General features: G+C 50.2%; 1 protein-coding gene across 2 annotated transcripts in view; it reads right to left on the reverse strand.

The window, feature by feature from the left end:
- Positions 1 to 15,844, reverse strand: part of GJA10 (gap junction protein alpha 10) — a 52,953-nt gene extending 37,109 nt beyond the window's left edge. Inside the window, exons 1-2 of one of the 2 annotated variants that reach the window (XM_069606476.1) lie at positions 15,553 to 15,843; positions 13,233 to 14,808 (exon numbers count right to left, since the gene is read on the reverse strand). In XM_069606476.1, coding sequence (XP_069462577.1) covers positions 13,233 to 14,792 — 1,560 coding nt within the window. In that variant the 5' untranslated portion in view covers positions 14,793 to 14,808; positions 15,553 to 15,843. Of the gene's footprint in view, positions 1 to 12,917; positions 14,809 to 15,552 lie in introns of those variants that run through there. The other variant, XM_069606475.1, reaches the window with a different exon arrangement.
- Positions 15,845 to 16,769: the final 925 nt, after the last annotated feature.

A 16,769-nucleotide genomic window follows, 5' to 3' on the forward strand; every position in this document is an offset into this window, starting at 1 on the left:
CAATATGTGACCATTCTCAGGAAGCTTCGAACTTCAGAGATGTTTTCTGGAGGCTGGGCCTCCATGATGTCTTTCACTTTCCGAGGATCCGGTGACACACCCCTTTCCTTAAATACGAAGCCGAAGAACTCAATCATAGTCTTTAGGACTTTGCACTTGTTTCTATGTACTGTTAGACCAAGTGACTGGAGCTGCTCAAATGTCTTTGCCAATTTGACCAAGTGGTCAGCCTCCATCTTAAAAAAACACCAAAATGTCATCGCTAATATTTAGCACTCATCCAGGTCAGCAAGGACGCCATGAATTATGTTCTGAAACACCTCAGCGGCCGATGACACCCCAAAACTCAACCGCTTGTAGTGATAAAGACCACAATTGGTGGTAAACGTGGAATTTATCGCGACTCAGGGTGTAGCACCACCTGATGGTGTCCTGCCCTCAGGTCCAGCTTCGAGAAGAAACAAGCTCCTTGCAACTCAGCGATTATGTCATCAATGGTGGGACTCAGATGGCATTCCCTCTTGATTGCTTTGTTCGGAAGGCGCATGTCCACACATATTCTGACTGATCCGGGCTGCTTTGGTTTCCTGGCGATAACAATCGGAGAGACCCACACGGTCGGGCCCTCCACCTTCTCAATAATGTCCAGTTTGACCAGATTCCCCAACTCTTGGTCGACCAAGTCTCTCAGATGGAACGGGGACCTTCGATGTTACAGGGCGATTGGTTAGACAGACTCATCGATGTGGAGGCTCACCGGGTCACCTGCCATACGTCCAATGCCCTCAAACAGGCAGCTATATTTCTCCAGCAGTGTCTGGATGTCTTCCACGTACACAGAGTAGGCAAAACTGACAATGCCCAAGGCCTCCGCTGCGGCACAGCTAAGCAGGGTGTTACTGCTCACTTTGGTCACATAGAAGCGTGCTCTGTTCAACACCTCCCCATGTACCACATTGGCCATCATGAATGCACCATCCAGCGGGATAGGTTGTACCCCACCAAACTTGAAGAGGCGTGCCTTGGGAGCCAACACCTTCGGCGGACACTCCATGGCATCATAGTGCTCACGCGCCTTGACATTCAGCGATGCCCCTGTGTCCACTAGCACGGGAACTGATGTCCCGTTCACCTCCACACAGGATACAAAGAACACATTCTCGTCCTCTTCTTCGTCCTCATCCTCCGGCACGGCACCATCTTCCCCTTGATCCACTTGGGCCGTGTTCGGCAGGTGCTGTTGTTGAAAGAACCCCACTCTGACCGGCCCCCTTGGGACCACAAGCGTCAGTGGGACCCGGCATATCTGGACATAGTGGTCCGATGCTACACAGTGGCCACATGCTTTCCCCAGCGCTGAGCACTCTGCCGGGTGTGGAAGGTCAAGCCACACTTCAAACATGTGTCCACTGACCTGGTGCCTATGTCCCGCTGGTTCCCATTTGGGCACCTGGTACCTCTACCACGCAGGCCACGGCCCACTGCACTGACTTCATCTGCTTTACCAGGGCGCACACCCGCCTCCATCCGGGATGCTCTCACTTCCAACACCTCCTGACACCAGGTTGAGAGGCAATGAGAGGCCGGGTTCCTGCAGCACCTGCCTGCACAACTTGCCTGGCGCACACCCTTGGATCAGTTGGTCCCAGATCATTGTGTCAGGATTGTCCCACGCACACGGCACAGCTAGCTGGCGCAACCGTCTGTAGAAAGTGTCCAAAGTTTCATTGTCCTATTGGCGAGTGGAGCGCATGACAAAATATTCGTAGTCAAGTGGCAGGAAGTAATCATGTAGAGCGGCATTCGCTGCATCATAAGAGTTATTGGGGGGTTAAAGAGAGTGAAAAGCCTCATGCACCACAGGCCCGGCAGAGTACAGCAGTGTTGCCAATTTGCTGTCATCATTGTTATCTATGGTGGCCCTAAAGTACATATCCAGCCTGTCAATCCACATTTTCCAACAGGGCCCCTGGCTGGACGGGGCACCCGAGATGTCGAACTCGGGCATCGGCTTCAGAGCTCCAGGTGGTCTCATTCCCGGCAGAGGTTCGGGCATCAGGGCTGGGGGGGATCTGCACAGTGGGCACAGGAAGTGCTGCTGCTGCTTAGTCATTGTTATTGCTCATGATGGTGAGCGCACAGGCACCCCACCTAAATTATATGGGGCCACAACTCACCACCCGCACCCAGACGATGAACGTGCCAAAATCTGTGAGGCAGTGATAAGTGACACACACTGGGCGATACTGTCCTCCTGTTGTCACCTGATGACTCCTTCAACCACCAATCAAGCAGCAGGCCAGTGCATTTCCAAAAGCACACCAGAAAATGTCCAGAATGTCAAAATTCAGGGGCACCAAGCATGTACCACAGTCCACAGTGCATAGGAATGGCAGATGTAGCTGACAAGGGACTACCAAGCCATTCCAGTGGCTCCAAAAATGATGTTGAGCTGGGTGGGCCCAGGGGAACAGAAAAAAGAAAATTGCAGGCCTCCCCTAGCTCCTCACCTCAAACTCGACGAAAAACTGCAGAAATAACTTTACAGGCACAGCACGTGCAGTATCAGCTGTTCCGCTCATGGGATTTCCAAAAATTAAGGCTGGATGGTGCACTTTACAGGCACAGCACGTGCAGTATCAGCTGTTCCGCTCATGGGATTTCCAAAAATTAAGGCTGGATGGTGCACAGGCACTCTATGAAAGAGGCACGACCATCCCACGCCTATCTTACAAAATGGCAGCCAAACCACGTGGTTCCTACCCTTTCGGCGGCATTCAAGACAGTGAAAATTCAATCAATGAAGAAAAACAATAACACTGTCTTCACCGCCGTGCCTGGGTGAACAATCGGATGCTCGTCACCACTGTTGTAGGTCTCCAGTTCTGTCTGGAGTGCTTGTGAGCCCCCTCCCACCTACAGAGCCACACGCACACAGTTGTAGTCGGTTCGGGCTCCCCGGTTGCTCTGCGGCGGCCGGGAATGCCCCCTTTATTAATACTGCTTGCGGCGGAGTGCAACGCCACTCCGCCGCGTGCGTGTGTCCTTAAAGGGGAAGCACCACCCTTGGCCTTATGGCATTGCTTGTACAGGCTATTGGGGTCAATGGACGCTAGAGAACATGTCAACTCTAAAAACAGAAATATGTATCTAAACAATGTCGGTTGGGTTTGTCAACGACATCCTATCGTGTTGCTCTGAGGCCCTAACCGAAGAAGAGGACAGTTTCAGGGGAGAGTTGAACTCCCATTTGTTGCCGCCTTCTCTTTTCTTGTTCCACTTCCTTGCCGTCCTGCCCCCTAACTTTCGCATTCTTCTAGGACTACCTGTACTGTAAAAGACAATTGAACAATGAGCAAAAAAAACAGATATTAAAAGAGCAGTTAACGGTGAGATTTCTTTATCAATTGATTTTGCAATGCTATATTTGTACAAACTCTACCGGTGCATGGTGCTGATTGCGCAGCGCTTAGATGACTTGCCCTTGCTTTATGAAAAGTTAAAATAAGATCAACGAGGATTTGGAAACCCGCGGTTCCCTGACTGTGGAGGGCCAGCAGCGGAAGGGATACATTAATAAACGCCAGGCATGGAGGGCCCTGACTCTTTTGCCCATTCCAGTGCCATCAAGCAGACCCTCTTGAAGCTCTCTTACCTTAGGGTAAATGGTTTTGCTGAGTGCATATGGGGGGCACACTGCCCCCACGGACTGTGGTCTCCTGTCACGTGTTGGGCAATGCCCAGAGTGCTAGAGATTGGTCAGTTTTCTGACATTATATCTGTCCGAGATAATTCTCAGCTCATTTGGGAGGTTATACCGCCTTTTTGCAACAAAATACTGTGCAACGATAATGAGCACCAGAACCTGGTGGTAGGTCAGTGGAGGATCACACGCGTGTGCGTGTGCGTGTGCGTGTGTGTGTGTAATACACACATGCATACGCCCACAAACAGGCAATCACATCTACACATGCAGCATATGCACCTACACTGAATGCCTCCTGAAACCTGCCCCCCCAGCCTTATATGCCCTGCATCTCTGGATGACCCTAATCCTCATACCCATGCCCTCACGTGTACTTGGTCCTCGGGTGGCCCCTAGCTCTGCATGGCCCTCACCCTGCATGCATTCCCAGACCTGCATGCACTGTAATCTTCAGATGTCATGAAGACCGACAAACCCTACTGCCCTGGTTGCTCCATGGCCTCGGATTCCTCAGCCTCAAATGCCATCCAACACTTCAGGCCCTTAAGTCCACCAGACATGCATGCCCCTATACCCTGATCGGCCCAGCCTCAAATGCCTGGCCGCAATCTCCATGCCACCAACACTACACTCCCTCAATCCTCAAAACCCCCAACCCCAAATGACTCCCAACCCTGAATGCCCGTGAACTTTAGTTGTCATCGTTACAGGCGTGACTCCAGCTCCACATCTTTCACTTCTCACATGCCTGCCACAGCACTGTATACACATTTCCCTCAGATGTTCCAGCCTCAAATATCTCTCCAGTCCTGCATGCTTCTGACCCTCAGATGACCCTAGCCCTGGTTTCTTCCCAGCCTCAAATATCTCTCCAGTCCTACATGCTTCCGACGCTCAGATGTCTCCAGCCCTGGTTGCTTCACAGCCTCAAATATCTCTCCAGTCCTGCATGCTTCCGACCCTCAGAGGTCGCCAGCCCTGGTTGCTTCCCAGCCTCAAATATCTCTCCAGTCCTGCATGCTTCTGACCCTCAGATGACTCTAGCCCTTGTTGCTTCCCAGCCTCAAATATCTCTCCAGTCCTGCATGCTTCTGACCCTCAGAGGTCCCAAGCCCTGGTTGCTTCCCAGCCTCAAATATCTCTCCAGTCCTGCATGATTCTGACCCTCTGATGACCCTAGCCCTGGTTGCTTCCCATCCTCAAATATCTCTCCAGTCCTGCATGCTTCTGACCAGGGGAGTTGCTAGGTCTGGAAAAGACCCGGGGCTAGGCTGATGTCGGAACTGTTGGGACTGGGGGCTAGCTAGTCTTTTGGCTGTAGCTCCTGAGATTCTATCCGGGGCTACAACCAAAAGATCAGGGGCTATAGCCCCCTTAGCCCCCCCCTAGCAACGCCCCTGCTTCTGACCCTCAGATGACTCTAGCCCTTGTTGCTTCCCAGCCTCAAATATCTCTCCAGTACTGCATGCTTACGACCCTCAGAGGTCCCCAGCCCTGGTTGCTTCCCAGCCTCAAATATCTCTCCAGTCCTGCATGATTCTGACCCTCAGACGATTCCAGCCCTTGTTGATTCCCAGCCTCAAATATCTCTCCAGTCCTGCATGCTTCCGACCCTCAGAGGTCCCCAGCCCTGGTTGCTTCCCAGCCTCAAATATCTCTCCAGTCCTGCATGATTCTGACCCTCTAATGACCCTAACCCTGGTTGCTTCCCAGCTTCAAATATCTCTCCAGTCCTGCATGCTTCGGACCCTCAGAGGTCGCCAGCCATGGTTACTTCCCAGCCTCAAATATCTCTCCAGTCCTGCATACTTCCGATGCTCAGATGCACACAGCCCTAGTTGCTTCCCAACCTCAACTATATCCCCAGTTCTGCATGCTTCCGACCCTCAGAGGTCCCCAGCACTGGTTGCTTCCCAGTATGTCAAATCTCTTCAGTCCTGCATGATTCTGACCCTCAGATGACCCTAGCCCTTGTTGCTTCTCAGCCTCAAATATCTCTCCAGTCCTGCATGCTTCCAACCCTCAGATGCCCACAGCCCTGGTTGCTTCCCAGCCTCAAATATCTCTCCAGTCTTGCATGCTTCCGACACTCAGATGCCCACAGCCCTGGTTGCTTCCCAGCCTCAAATATCTCTCCAGTCCTGCATGATTCTGACCCTCAGATGACCCTAGCTCTGGTTGCTTCCCAGCCTCAAATATCTCTCCAGTCCTGCATGCTTCCGACCCTCAGAGTTTGCCAGCCCTGGTTGCTTCCCAGCCTCAAATATCACTCCAATCCTACATGCTTCCGACTCTCAGATGTCCCACAGCCCTTGTTGCTTCCCAGCCTCAACTTCTCCCAGCATCAGTTGTCCACAAGGCCATCATGGCTAACACACTGCATGACCATCAGGTTTGCAAATACAATCCTCTGATCTCGCCAGCCTGAATAATACTTATGTGATATGCCACCGCTCTGCATACCCCCCAGCCTCAAGTGCCATCAACTCTGCATGCCATCCTCTAGTTGTGGATTACACCAAATCTACCCATGCCCTGCAGCTCTGGTTGCTATACAGCCTCGGGGATTTCCAACCTCAAAGGCCCTCAATCCCTGCATAATGATTGGCTGGAAGGACTCTCACACGCCCCCCTCCACTGGCCCTGCATGCAGAGCTCTCAGCGTGTGCCATGTGAGGCGGGAGTACTCCGGCCAATCTTGTGTTTTTCGTTATAGTGAAAACATCAAAATAAGAGCACCAAAGAGCAAGGGATTACACATTCAATGGATGGACAGTGCTTGCCTGGCATGGGGCAAGTTGTAAGGTCTGGATGCATGCTGGCCCCTCCTTAGGTATAAACCCCAAAGAATGTGAAGGAGTGGGCACCACTATAGTGACTCTGAAGACCTCCTGCACTAGAAGGGCAGGAGTAGATCGCTCATTAATTCTGGCGGGGTTCTTGTCAGAAACTGGGCGAGCCCATCCTGTACCCAGTGCTCGATGGAGTCATGCCCTTACCCACAGAACCTTCAGTCTCCACTGCTCCCGAGCCGCAGAAGATTGGTCCCCAGGAGCCCTCGTCCATGCATCCAGCCAATCCGGCAGGCTCCATCAACTCCAGTTGCCCACCAGTCTCAAATAACCTAAGATGTATGTGACCCCCACACCCCCCCTACCCTCTTCTTCAATCCTGCATGACCAGTGGTTCCAAGTGTCATGTCATCCGGTCTGGTTCACTGTGATGTGAAACTTGGAGGTTTGCATTTCTGATTATGAATCTAGTACTACAAGTTCCAGAATGCAAAGGGAAAAAACAGCAGTGCATGAGTTACTTGTGCATGACGTGGAACACCTTGGGAGCTCTGCATTCCCCAATCCTGAAACACACACCAGCCTAACAGGCAGATGGGGGTTTGAATGAGGGGGGGGGTGGAGCAGCCCCTAGTCTTGGTTTTCGATTGGCAGTGCCTATTCTTTGTGCATGTGTTGACATCTTTACTAACTAGTCCGCACATGTTTGGCATCCTGGTCCATGCAGGCCAATGGAATTTTACGGGGCACGTCTAAAATTCCACATTTTGCCCGAAATGCCCCTAAAATAGTTTTTGATTTAAGAGATAAGAATCGTAAAGCAGAAGAGCCTGAGGAATAAATAAAAATAAAATGTTCCTTCCCCAATTTAAACAAATGTCTGACAGGAGAAATTCCCTCTGAAGGCCAGTTGCAATGTCACAATACAGGCCCATTGTAGACTCGGGAGGATAGCTCAGGGGCAAGGTGCTCGCTCGCCTTGGAAGCAAGACATGGAGCACCACGGGTTCGATCCCTGGGTCCGCGCTTAGAAACCTCTGGGTAAGAAGCGCGTTATAAATAACTTATTATTGTAAGGAGGTGGAGACCCCCAGCAGTTGAGTGCCTGCCCTGGCACTGATTGCGTGCCATACATGCCAACATGCCCCCATTCAATTCGTGAGGCGATAGTGGGGTCCTGTTTGTTACTCTACACTATGGGACTGAATTAATAATGAAGAAACCCAGGACTACAAGTCCTAGAATCCAGACCAAAAAAACTACAGTCTCCTGACTATCAAGTAGAACAGCGTAACCCATAGTTGTTTGCCCTGTGGACCTAAAACAGTTAAGCACCTCATTCCAGCAAAGAAAGTGTCGCACAAGTCTACATTTCGGATTTTTTTACACATTTAAAAAACTTTCCAATTTAAAACCATGTTTTCAAAAATACTATTTCTATTGACCGTAGCGTGTACAGAAAAGCAGCAATATATTTTCCAATCAAGGTCCAATGTAGTTTCCAAATACCGAAAGGCTTGAAGAATGGAAAGCGCGAAGTCCTGAAATATCGCTAGGCTTCGTGTGATGTATGTTTTCACGTCTGCATCCAAGAAGGCGCCTTATGATGGGCACGTGTAGCACGGGACCTGAGCAACCCTTGCCTTTCTCATCCACTGCCACCCAGGTCTGTCTTGGGGACCCCCACCATTGCCCAAAATGAACAATTTCTTGACCTGAACTCCACAAGGCAAACTATAATCCTGGGAGCAAAGACGCATTGCATATAGGTGACTGCAAATATGATTGCACCCTTCCCCCGCCCAGTGGCCTCCCGCACTCCCTGCATCTTGCTCCCTCCTTCTTTACATATAACTTTTAAGGTTAGCCTCCTCTGTTGTTCATATACCTCTTTGGCCCCCTCCCAGCCGTGCAGTTGCTCCTGCCACCATTATTCTGCTGTTACTTTGCCCCTATGCTCTTGTCTCCTTGCTCTGCTGTTCTTCAATTCTCCTATCCAACACAGCGACACTTTTCCTATCCACTGGTACCACACTTGTTCGGCTGATAGCTGCCCTTTGGGCTAGTTCCCTTCTATGCGTTCATCCCCTGCCTCTGATAATGTGCTTGCTGATTGTCTCCACTAGGTTTTGCTCATTGCGTTCACTCGGCTTTCATCCTTTGTCGCCACTATTCTTTTGTCCATTTCCTCAACTATACTTTTATACACTTGTGTCCCCTGCCATTCTTTTGTCTACTGTCTCCATTATGCTTTGTCCATTTCCCCCACTAATCTTTTGTCCATTTCCCCCACTAATCTTTTGTCCATTGCCCCTACTATGCTTTTGTCCATTGCCGCCACTATGCTTTTGTCCATTGCCACCACTAGGCTTTTGTCCATTTCCCCCACTAAGCTTTTGTCCATTGCCGCCACTATGCTTTTGTCCATTGCCCCCACTAAGCTTTTGCCATTGCCCCCTATGCTTTTGTCCATTGCCCCCATTATGCTTTTGTCCATTGCCCCATTCTGCTTTTGTCCATTGCCCCCACTAAGCTTTTGTCCATTGCCCCACTAAGCTTTTGTCCGTTGCCCCCACTATGCTTTTGTCCATTGCCCCACTATGCTTTTGTCCACTGCCCCCACTAAACTTTTGTCCATTGCCTCCACTATGCGTTCATCCCCTGCCTCTGATAATGTGCTTGTGCATTGTCGCCACTAGGTTTCGCCCATTGTGTTCACTCGGCTTTCATCCTTTGCCTCTGCTATTCTTTTGTCCATTTCCTCAACTATACTTTTATATACTTGTGTCCCCTGCTATTCTTTTGTTTATTGTCTCCATTATGCTTTGTCCATTGCTCCACTATGCTTTTGTCCATTGCCCCCACTAAGCTTTTGTCCATTGCCTCATTATGCGTTCATCCACTTCCCCCACTATGCGTTCATCTGTGCCTCCCTTATTCTTTTGTCCATTTCCTCAACTATGCTTTTGTCCATTGCTTCCACTAAGCTTTTGCCCATTGCCTGCATTATGTTTGTGCCCCTTTGGCCATTTTATTCAATCTGCTTACACCCTCCGCCTTCGCTATTCTTTTGTCCATTTGCTCAATTTCCTCGACTATGCGTTTGTCCTGCCTCCACAATCTCTTGACTCTTGTCTCCTTTATGCTTTTGTCTATTGCCCCCACTATGCTTTTGTCCATTGGCCCCACTATGCTTTTGTCCATTGGCCCCACTATGCTTTTGTCCATTGGCCCCACTATGCTTTTGTCCATTGCCCCCACTATGCTTTGGTCCATTGCCCCCACTATGCTTTTGTCCATTGCCCCACTATGCTTTTGTCCATTGGCCCCACTAAGCGTTTGTCCATTGGCCCCACTATGCTTTTGTCCATTGCCCCCACTATGCTTTTGTCCATTGCCCCCACTATGCTTTTGTCCATTGGCCCCACTAAGCGTTTGTCCATTGGCCCCACTATGCTTTTGTCCATTGGCCCCACTATGCTTTTGTCCATTGCCCCCACTATGCTTTTGTTCATTGGCCCCAATAAGCGTTTGTCCATTGGCTCCACTATGCTTTTGTCCATTGCCCCCACTATGCTTTTGTCCATTGGCCCCACTATGCTTTTGTCCATTGGCCCCACTAAGCTTTTGTCCATTGGCCCCACGATGCGTTCATCCCCTGCCTCTGATAATGTGCTTGTGCATTGTCGCCACTAGGTTTCGCCCATTTCATTCACTCTGCTTTCATTATTTGCCTCCGCTATTCTTTTGTCCATTTTCTCAACTATGCTTTTGTCCCCTGCCTGCACCATTGCCTCCACTATTATTTTTCCCTTCACCCCCTCTGCTTTTGCAATCGAGGTCCACATTTTCTGATGTCATGGCCCCACGATTTCTGGCCTCTGGCTGCGCGGTGCTGCTGCTTTTGGCCCATCTAGTCTTTCACATTCTGTCAGCAATGTTCTAGTGCCCCTGGGCTCCACTCGTCTTCCTTTCCCGGGTTACAATATTGCTTTGTTCCCTGAATCCCCTCCTATTTTGGTTCCACTCTTCCTTTGTCCCATGATTCTACTGTCCCTTTGTCCACTGGCAGAGCTATTTGCACCCGGCAAGTGAAGGCAGGCAGCCCCCCAAACTCCCTTGCAAATTGGGGATCTCCGAAGGCATGCGCTAACACACAGTGCGGCCCGCCTTTGGAGCCCCCCTCCCTGAGCAGCAGGAGGGGGCCACCTTTCCTCTTGCGGTATCAGCACTGGCCTCCAGCGGCCGACTCCTGCCTTCCTCCCTCTTCAGTGGCCGCGACTCCTGCCTTCCTCCCTCTTCAGTGGCCGCGACTCCTGCCTTCCTCCCTCTCCAGTGGCCGCGACTCCTGGCCCCTCCCCACCAACACCTACCTGCTCCAACTCCGCCGAGGTGGCACAATCATTTCCCCGCGTTATTTATCTTGCATCTGAATCCACTATTCCTTTGTGGCATGGATGGCACCATGGCTTACTCGCACCTTTCCCTGCGAGCCTTTTGCACCCAACTCCAATGTTTCAGGGTTCCGTTTTCATTTGTTCCATAACTCACCTATCTATGCTTTTGTCCCCCACAATAGAAGTCTACATTTTGCCAGCTCTGCTCGTATTGGGACCACAACCTTTCTATACATTTTCTTACCCACGCTATGGTCCCCAAGTACTCCCACTGCCATGTCTTCGGTCTCACCCGTTGCTCATGTTTTTTTCGGATCTACTTAAAACAACGGGGGGAAAAACAGAGGATGAAAACACCGAATTTTTTAAAATCGAATTTCGGAAAAATATTCTTTTTTTGCACATTTTTCGAAATGTAATGCGGGGGGCGGGGGTGGAGAGACCCCACGCAGCCTCCCCGTCCCCACAATCCCGCTCCTTAATGTATTTCGTAGCCCAACTCCCTATCTATTTATTTTAGAAAGAATTAGCGAAAATATCGAAACATTCCAATTAAAAAACGGGTGTTTTCAGCCTCGTTATTTTCCAATTCGTTTTTTCAGGCGATACCGTTTTTCTGACCTCGCTTCCTTCCCGCTCACCTGCTTCTCTGAAGACTGAAGGAAATGTGTGTGAGGGCAGATCTGAGTCATGGATTTTCTGAAGGGACCGGGAATGTCCTGCAAGGCAGCCTTGATGAATCCAGCATGTGCCTCAACACCACTGCCCCTCCCTTCTACCACTTGGCCACATAAAAGGAGCATACGTGGCTTGAAGCTTTGGGATCTATTGGGATTGGGCACATGCTGACACCTACCAGTTGCTCCGTTATCCCTCCTAGTCTCTCCACCCTTGCCCCAAGTGTTTAATGGTAAGACCACAATGCAGAGTCTACCATTGCCCCAAGTGTTTAAAGGTAAGGTCACAATGCAGAGTCTACCACGGCCCCAAGTGTTTAAAGGTAAGGTCACAATGCAGAGTCTACCACGGCCCCAAGTGTTTAAAGGTAAGGTCACAATGCAGAGTCTACCACGGCCCCAAGTGTTTAAAGGTAAGGTCACAATGCAGAGTCTACCACTGCCCAATGTGTTTAAAGGTAAGCTCACAATGCATAGTCTAGCATTGCCCCAAGTATTTCAAGGTAAGGCCATGATGCAGACTCTACCAATGCCCTAAGTGTTTAAAGGTAAGGTCACAATGCATAGTCTAGCATTGCCCCAAGTATTTCAAGGTAAGGTCATGATGCAGACTCTACCAATGACCCAAGTGTTTAAAGGTAATGTAACAATACAGAGTCTGCCAATGCCCCAAGTGTTTAAAACTATGGTCATAACGCAGAGTGTACCATTTCCCAAAGTGTTTAAAGATAAGGTCACAATGCATAGTCTACCACTGCCCCAAGTGTTTAAAGGTAAGGTTACAGTGCATAGTCCATCCCTGTACCAAATGTTTAAAGGTAAGGTCACAATACAGATTGTACCATTTCCCCAAGTGTTTAAAGGTAGAATCATAGTGCAGGATCTACCACTGCCCCAAGTGTTTAAAAGTAAGGTCACAATACATAGTGTACAATTTCCCCAAGTGTTTAAAGGTAAGGTCACAATACAGAGTGTACCATTTCCCCAAGTGTTTAAAGGTAGAGTCATAATGCAGGGTCTACCAGTGCCCCAAGGGTTTAAAGGTAGAGCCATAATACAGGGCCTACCAGTGCCCCAAGTGTTTAAAGGTAAGGTCACAATACAGAGTGTACCATTTCCCCAAGTGTTTAAAGGAAGAGTCATAATGCAGAATCTTAATGGAATGCTATCTGCACAATAAGAGATTATGGAGGCATTGCAGTGTACCCCAAGCTGTCAGGGTAAAACTGTTAAATGGCGGAAGCTGGGTAATATATGCATACAGCCTCGCATACTATCGTATCAAAAGTTGCTCTTCAAGACATGCAAAAGTAATTAAATGAAATAAATGTTAATTGGAAAGACCAACGCAGCATCTATTGAAGGGGTAAAGGGTTTGGCTGCAAAGCGTAGGCCTGGTTGTGTACATGTATATCCCTGGAAAAAACATCCTCCTAGTGTGGGGATGACTTTACTGAATGTGAGGCAGCAGAGGAATGAGGTTTAGTGGCAAAATGGGTTGCAGACCACAACATCACATTCCAATATGCACGAACACAACTGTATATTGAGGGGGTACACGTATAACGCGGTTATTGGGGCACAAAGGGAGGGCACCACTCTGTTTCTACACAAGGAGCCTGTAAAGGGGGTTTGGCTTAGATTGCCAGGCTTTACTTGCCATTGACATTCTGCGTCCGGATGGGGGCGGAGGTGTGATGGGAGGGCTGTCATCTCGCCTCTTAGATTCCGACCCTGAGCCGTTCCTAGAGTCTGAGCTCTCCGGGTCGCTGGCCAGTCTACCCTCAGACAGTACTCGAGACATGAAGCTGGTTTTCCTGGTGGTCTGGCTGTTGAGTCCGCTATCCATAGAGTCCCTACGCCCTTCCTCCAATTCTCGGCAGCTGCTCACCCTGCTGTACTTGCGCAGAGCAGAGGGGATCTCCACGTGGCTGGAGTGCAAACACGATTTGAAGGGGTAGGCCGTATTTATTTTTGGTTGGTCAAGGGACTGTTCGCTTTTGAGGCAGCTTTTCGACCCCAGGCTAGTCTGCTGCGTCTTGTTGTGGGAGTCCTCACTACTGGAGGACAGATTTCGCTTCTGAAGGGCAGGCAGAGACTGTTCCCGCCGTTGCCCATGGTAGCGATCAGTTTGGTTGGCCAGTCTATGGCATTCTCCATAGGTCTGCTCAGGTTTACAGTGAAGGTGGAGCTGCCCGTGTGGTTGATCTCTGCTAGTCTGGTCCCAACTTAACCGCTTCCTATCATGGCCAAGACCATTTGCATATTGGCCGTGCTCACCAGTTCCCTGAGCCATCTTAAATCCTTGTGCTGGTGGGAGATACGCAGGAAGCCCGCTTTGATCCATCTGCTGGCAATAACCGTTGGGAGACAAAGGTATGGTCTTCTGTGGGGAGGAGTGTCCCATGATGCAATTCGGTTGAACCATTGAGCTTTTCTTGGATTTACAAATACTAATCTCATCTTCTGTGACCTCGCTCCTTGGCCTCCCATAGAGTCCTTGCCGTATTTTCCTCATTCCCAAATGAAAGATTTCGAGAACGTTCAAGAATAGTGACACTGCGGCAATGCTGTGCATGAAGATCATGAAGATGGTCTTCTCTGTGGGTCGAGAGACGAAACAATCCACAGCGTTCGGGCACGGGAGCCGGGCACATTTGTATAGAGGATCCAGTTTGAAACCATAGAGCGCATACTGGCCAATCACAAAACCGACTTCCACAACCGATCTTGTTAGGATATGCAAGACGTATGTGCGCAGAAGGGATCCTCTCAAGGGAGCCTTGTTGACTTTCTTCTGTTCCTCCAGCTTCCGAAGTTCTTTCTCCAGTCGCCTGTGCTCCTCCAACATGTGCTCCACTTCCTCTAGTTCGGCCCGCAGGTGGGCTCGTCGCCTCTGCCTCAGCTTCTCGAGGGCTCGGAGTCTATAGAGAGCATGGCCCATGTACACCAGGGACGGGGAGGACACAAAGATGACTTGCAAGACCCAGTAGCGTATGAGCGAGATGGGGAACGCTTTGTCGTAGCAGACGTTCCTGCAGCCAGGCTGCTCGGTGTTGCAGACAAACTCCGCTTGCTCGTCGTCCCATACATCCTCGGCAGCCACCCCCAGGACCAGCATCCTGAAGATGAAGAGGATGGTGAGCCAGATTTTGCCCACGATGGTGGAGTGGACGTGCACCTCTTCCAGGATGCTGCCCAGCAGGTTCCAGTCTCCCATCTTCAGAGGCTCATTTCTGCAACACAGCAATGCATGGGTTCAAGTTACAAAGGCATGGCCAACTTCCATTCAGCAAGAAACAGATTGGAGGGGTGGGTGGGTGGGTACACTTTTGTTATCTCTAAGTTACAAACGGTGTGAGAACCATGATGTTTACATGCAACGCCAAGGACTGCAACCGATGCGCTTACACGCGAACATAACCAGAATCCCCAGGCTTTCATTGGTCTGAAACAGCCTAGCTTGGAACCAGCCGTGGCCTGCCACATCCGCCTCCCCATTGCTCGCACGCGTTGCTATGTTGCTAATCGAGTGATCAGAGCGCCGTTTTATGACCCCCCTTTGTTCATGTGAAGAAGAAATAAGCTGCGTACACGAAATGGCTGCTTAAAAAATATGTACACTACACTACACACAGACCACTCCCTTCACCAAACCGTCAAACCGTGCGCTGCTCTCCTTCCCCTCATCGGACATTTAACTGCGCGATCAGTCCATTCAGTATAGAATTAATTATCTGACTAAGAAAGTGTCCCCGTGGCCAGAGCTGGCGCGCGCTTAGAACATCTGTACATTGGTCCAATGAAAAGAGGGATAACAACGTCCACAGTAAAACTGCAATTACAATAGAAATGAATTGCAAGGCTCGGTGCGTTGCTTGAAGTAAAACTAACCAGCGGTCACTCACCCCCACTTTCTCTTTTCCCATTATAGCCTCCCCGCAACTGGTACCCACAAATGTGTGTTCATTCGCACTTACCTCGCAAACAAATGCCACTGCTTTCAGGGGAGCCGAGCATGGCGGGGGTGTCACTGTCGCTGCATGCTGTAGGCGGGGGAGCCTGGTGCGAAATGGACACAGGGTCTCTCTTCCAAGAAGCAAAGAGATAACCCGCCCGTCTGCGAGCAGAAGCGGCCCCCTCACAGTTCTAGGAACACTGGGGCTGGTATTAAAAACCAGCATCGACCAGACAGGGCCTGCAGCCAGAACTATCGAGCAATTATTTCAGGCCCCAGTGGCTCCCACTAAACCAAGTACAGGACTAGGGCGCGAGCTCCAGACTGCTGGGCCATGGCTCCAGAAATAGTTATCGACACATGCGCCATTGCGCACCTTCCTTAACGCAACTAGGTACATGGATTGCTGTGTACAAAAAAAAAAAGCACATTCTGTTCTGGACGACACAGATGCTTCCGCTTTCCCCGGGCCTTAATTCCTCTAACAGCCAATCAATTTCCCCGGATCAATGGGTCATGTCCGATTTCACGGTCGGCTGTACTGCCGGGCACTCAGCCCTCTGCTATGAGCTGATAGCGTGGTCTGTGAGACTGCGGCCCACTGGCGACCCACACGTCAGCCCAGTGGCCACCCACACAGCAAGTAACTCCACTGTGCACCCAATCCCAGCGCTGGTCTATGGGCCGGCTCTTGCCGGTACGAGTTCCGGCTTCTGATGTCTGGCCGGCTCTCGGGCCGACCTGCCTCCGCCCTGGCAAGGCGTTACAGTGCCCCCAGCTTTGCAGAGGGAAGCCGGCTCGGTCATCTAATCTGCGCTCCCCTCCTTTCCCCAGCCGTCACTCTCGCGTTTTTGCAGGCCATATTTGCCCTGCCTGTTTCTCTCTTCTGGCCTAAAAGGGACACCAGGGGAATACATGGGCCATGACTATCACTGGGGTGGAGGCCATCGCTATTGTGTTCCAAAGGTGCATCTTACTCTTTCATAGGGATACAAAAAAATTATCTCCAAACTCAAATGCTGCTTCAACTGGTACTCACTAGTTTTCGTTGAAATGTGTTTCATTTTTTTCCCGACGGACAACCACACAAATACCCTCTCATTTTTGTGACCCTTCCCTTGTGTTTTATCACAGGTTATATTTATAAAGATGTTATATGCTTTTCAAACTTATTAATCACAAATAAATGTCTCTGTTGTGGTGACAACAGTTATTAGGAAAATAATCTGTGGGTTCAAG

This window comes from Ambystoma mexicanum, chromosome 4p (genome assembly GCF_040938575.1).
Source record: "Ambystoma mexicanum isolate Mex_15411 chromosome 4p, UKY_AmexF1_1, whole genome shotgun sequence".
Lineage (NCBI taxonomy): Eukaryota > Metazoa > Chordata > Amphibia > Caudata > Ambystomatidae > Ambystoma > Ambystoma mexicanum.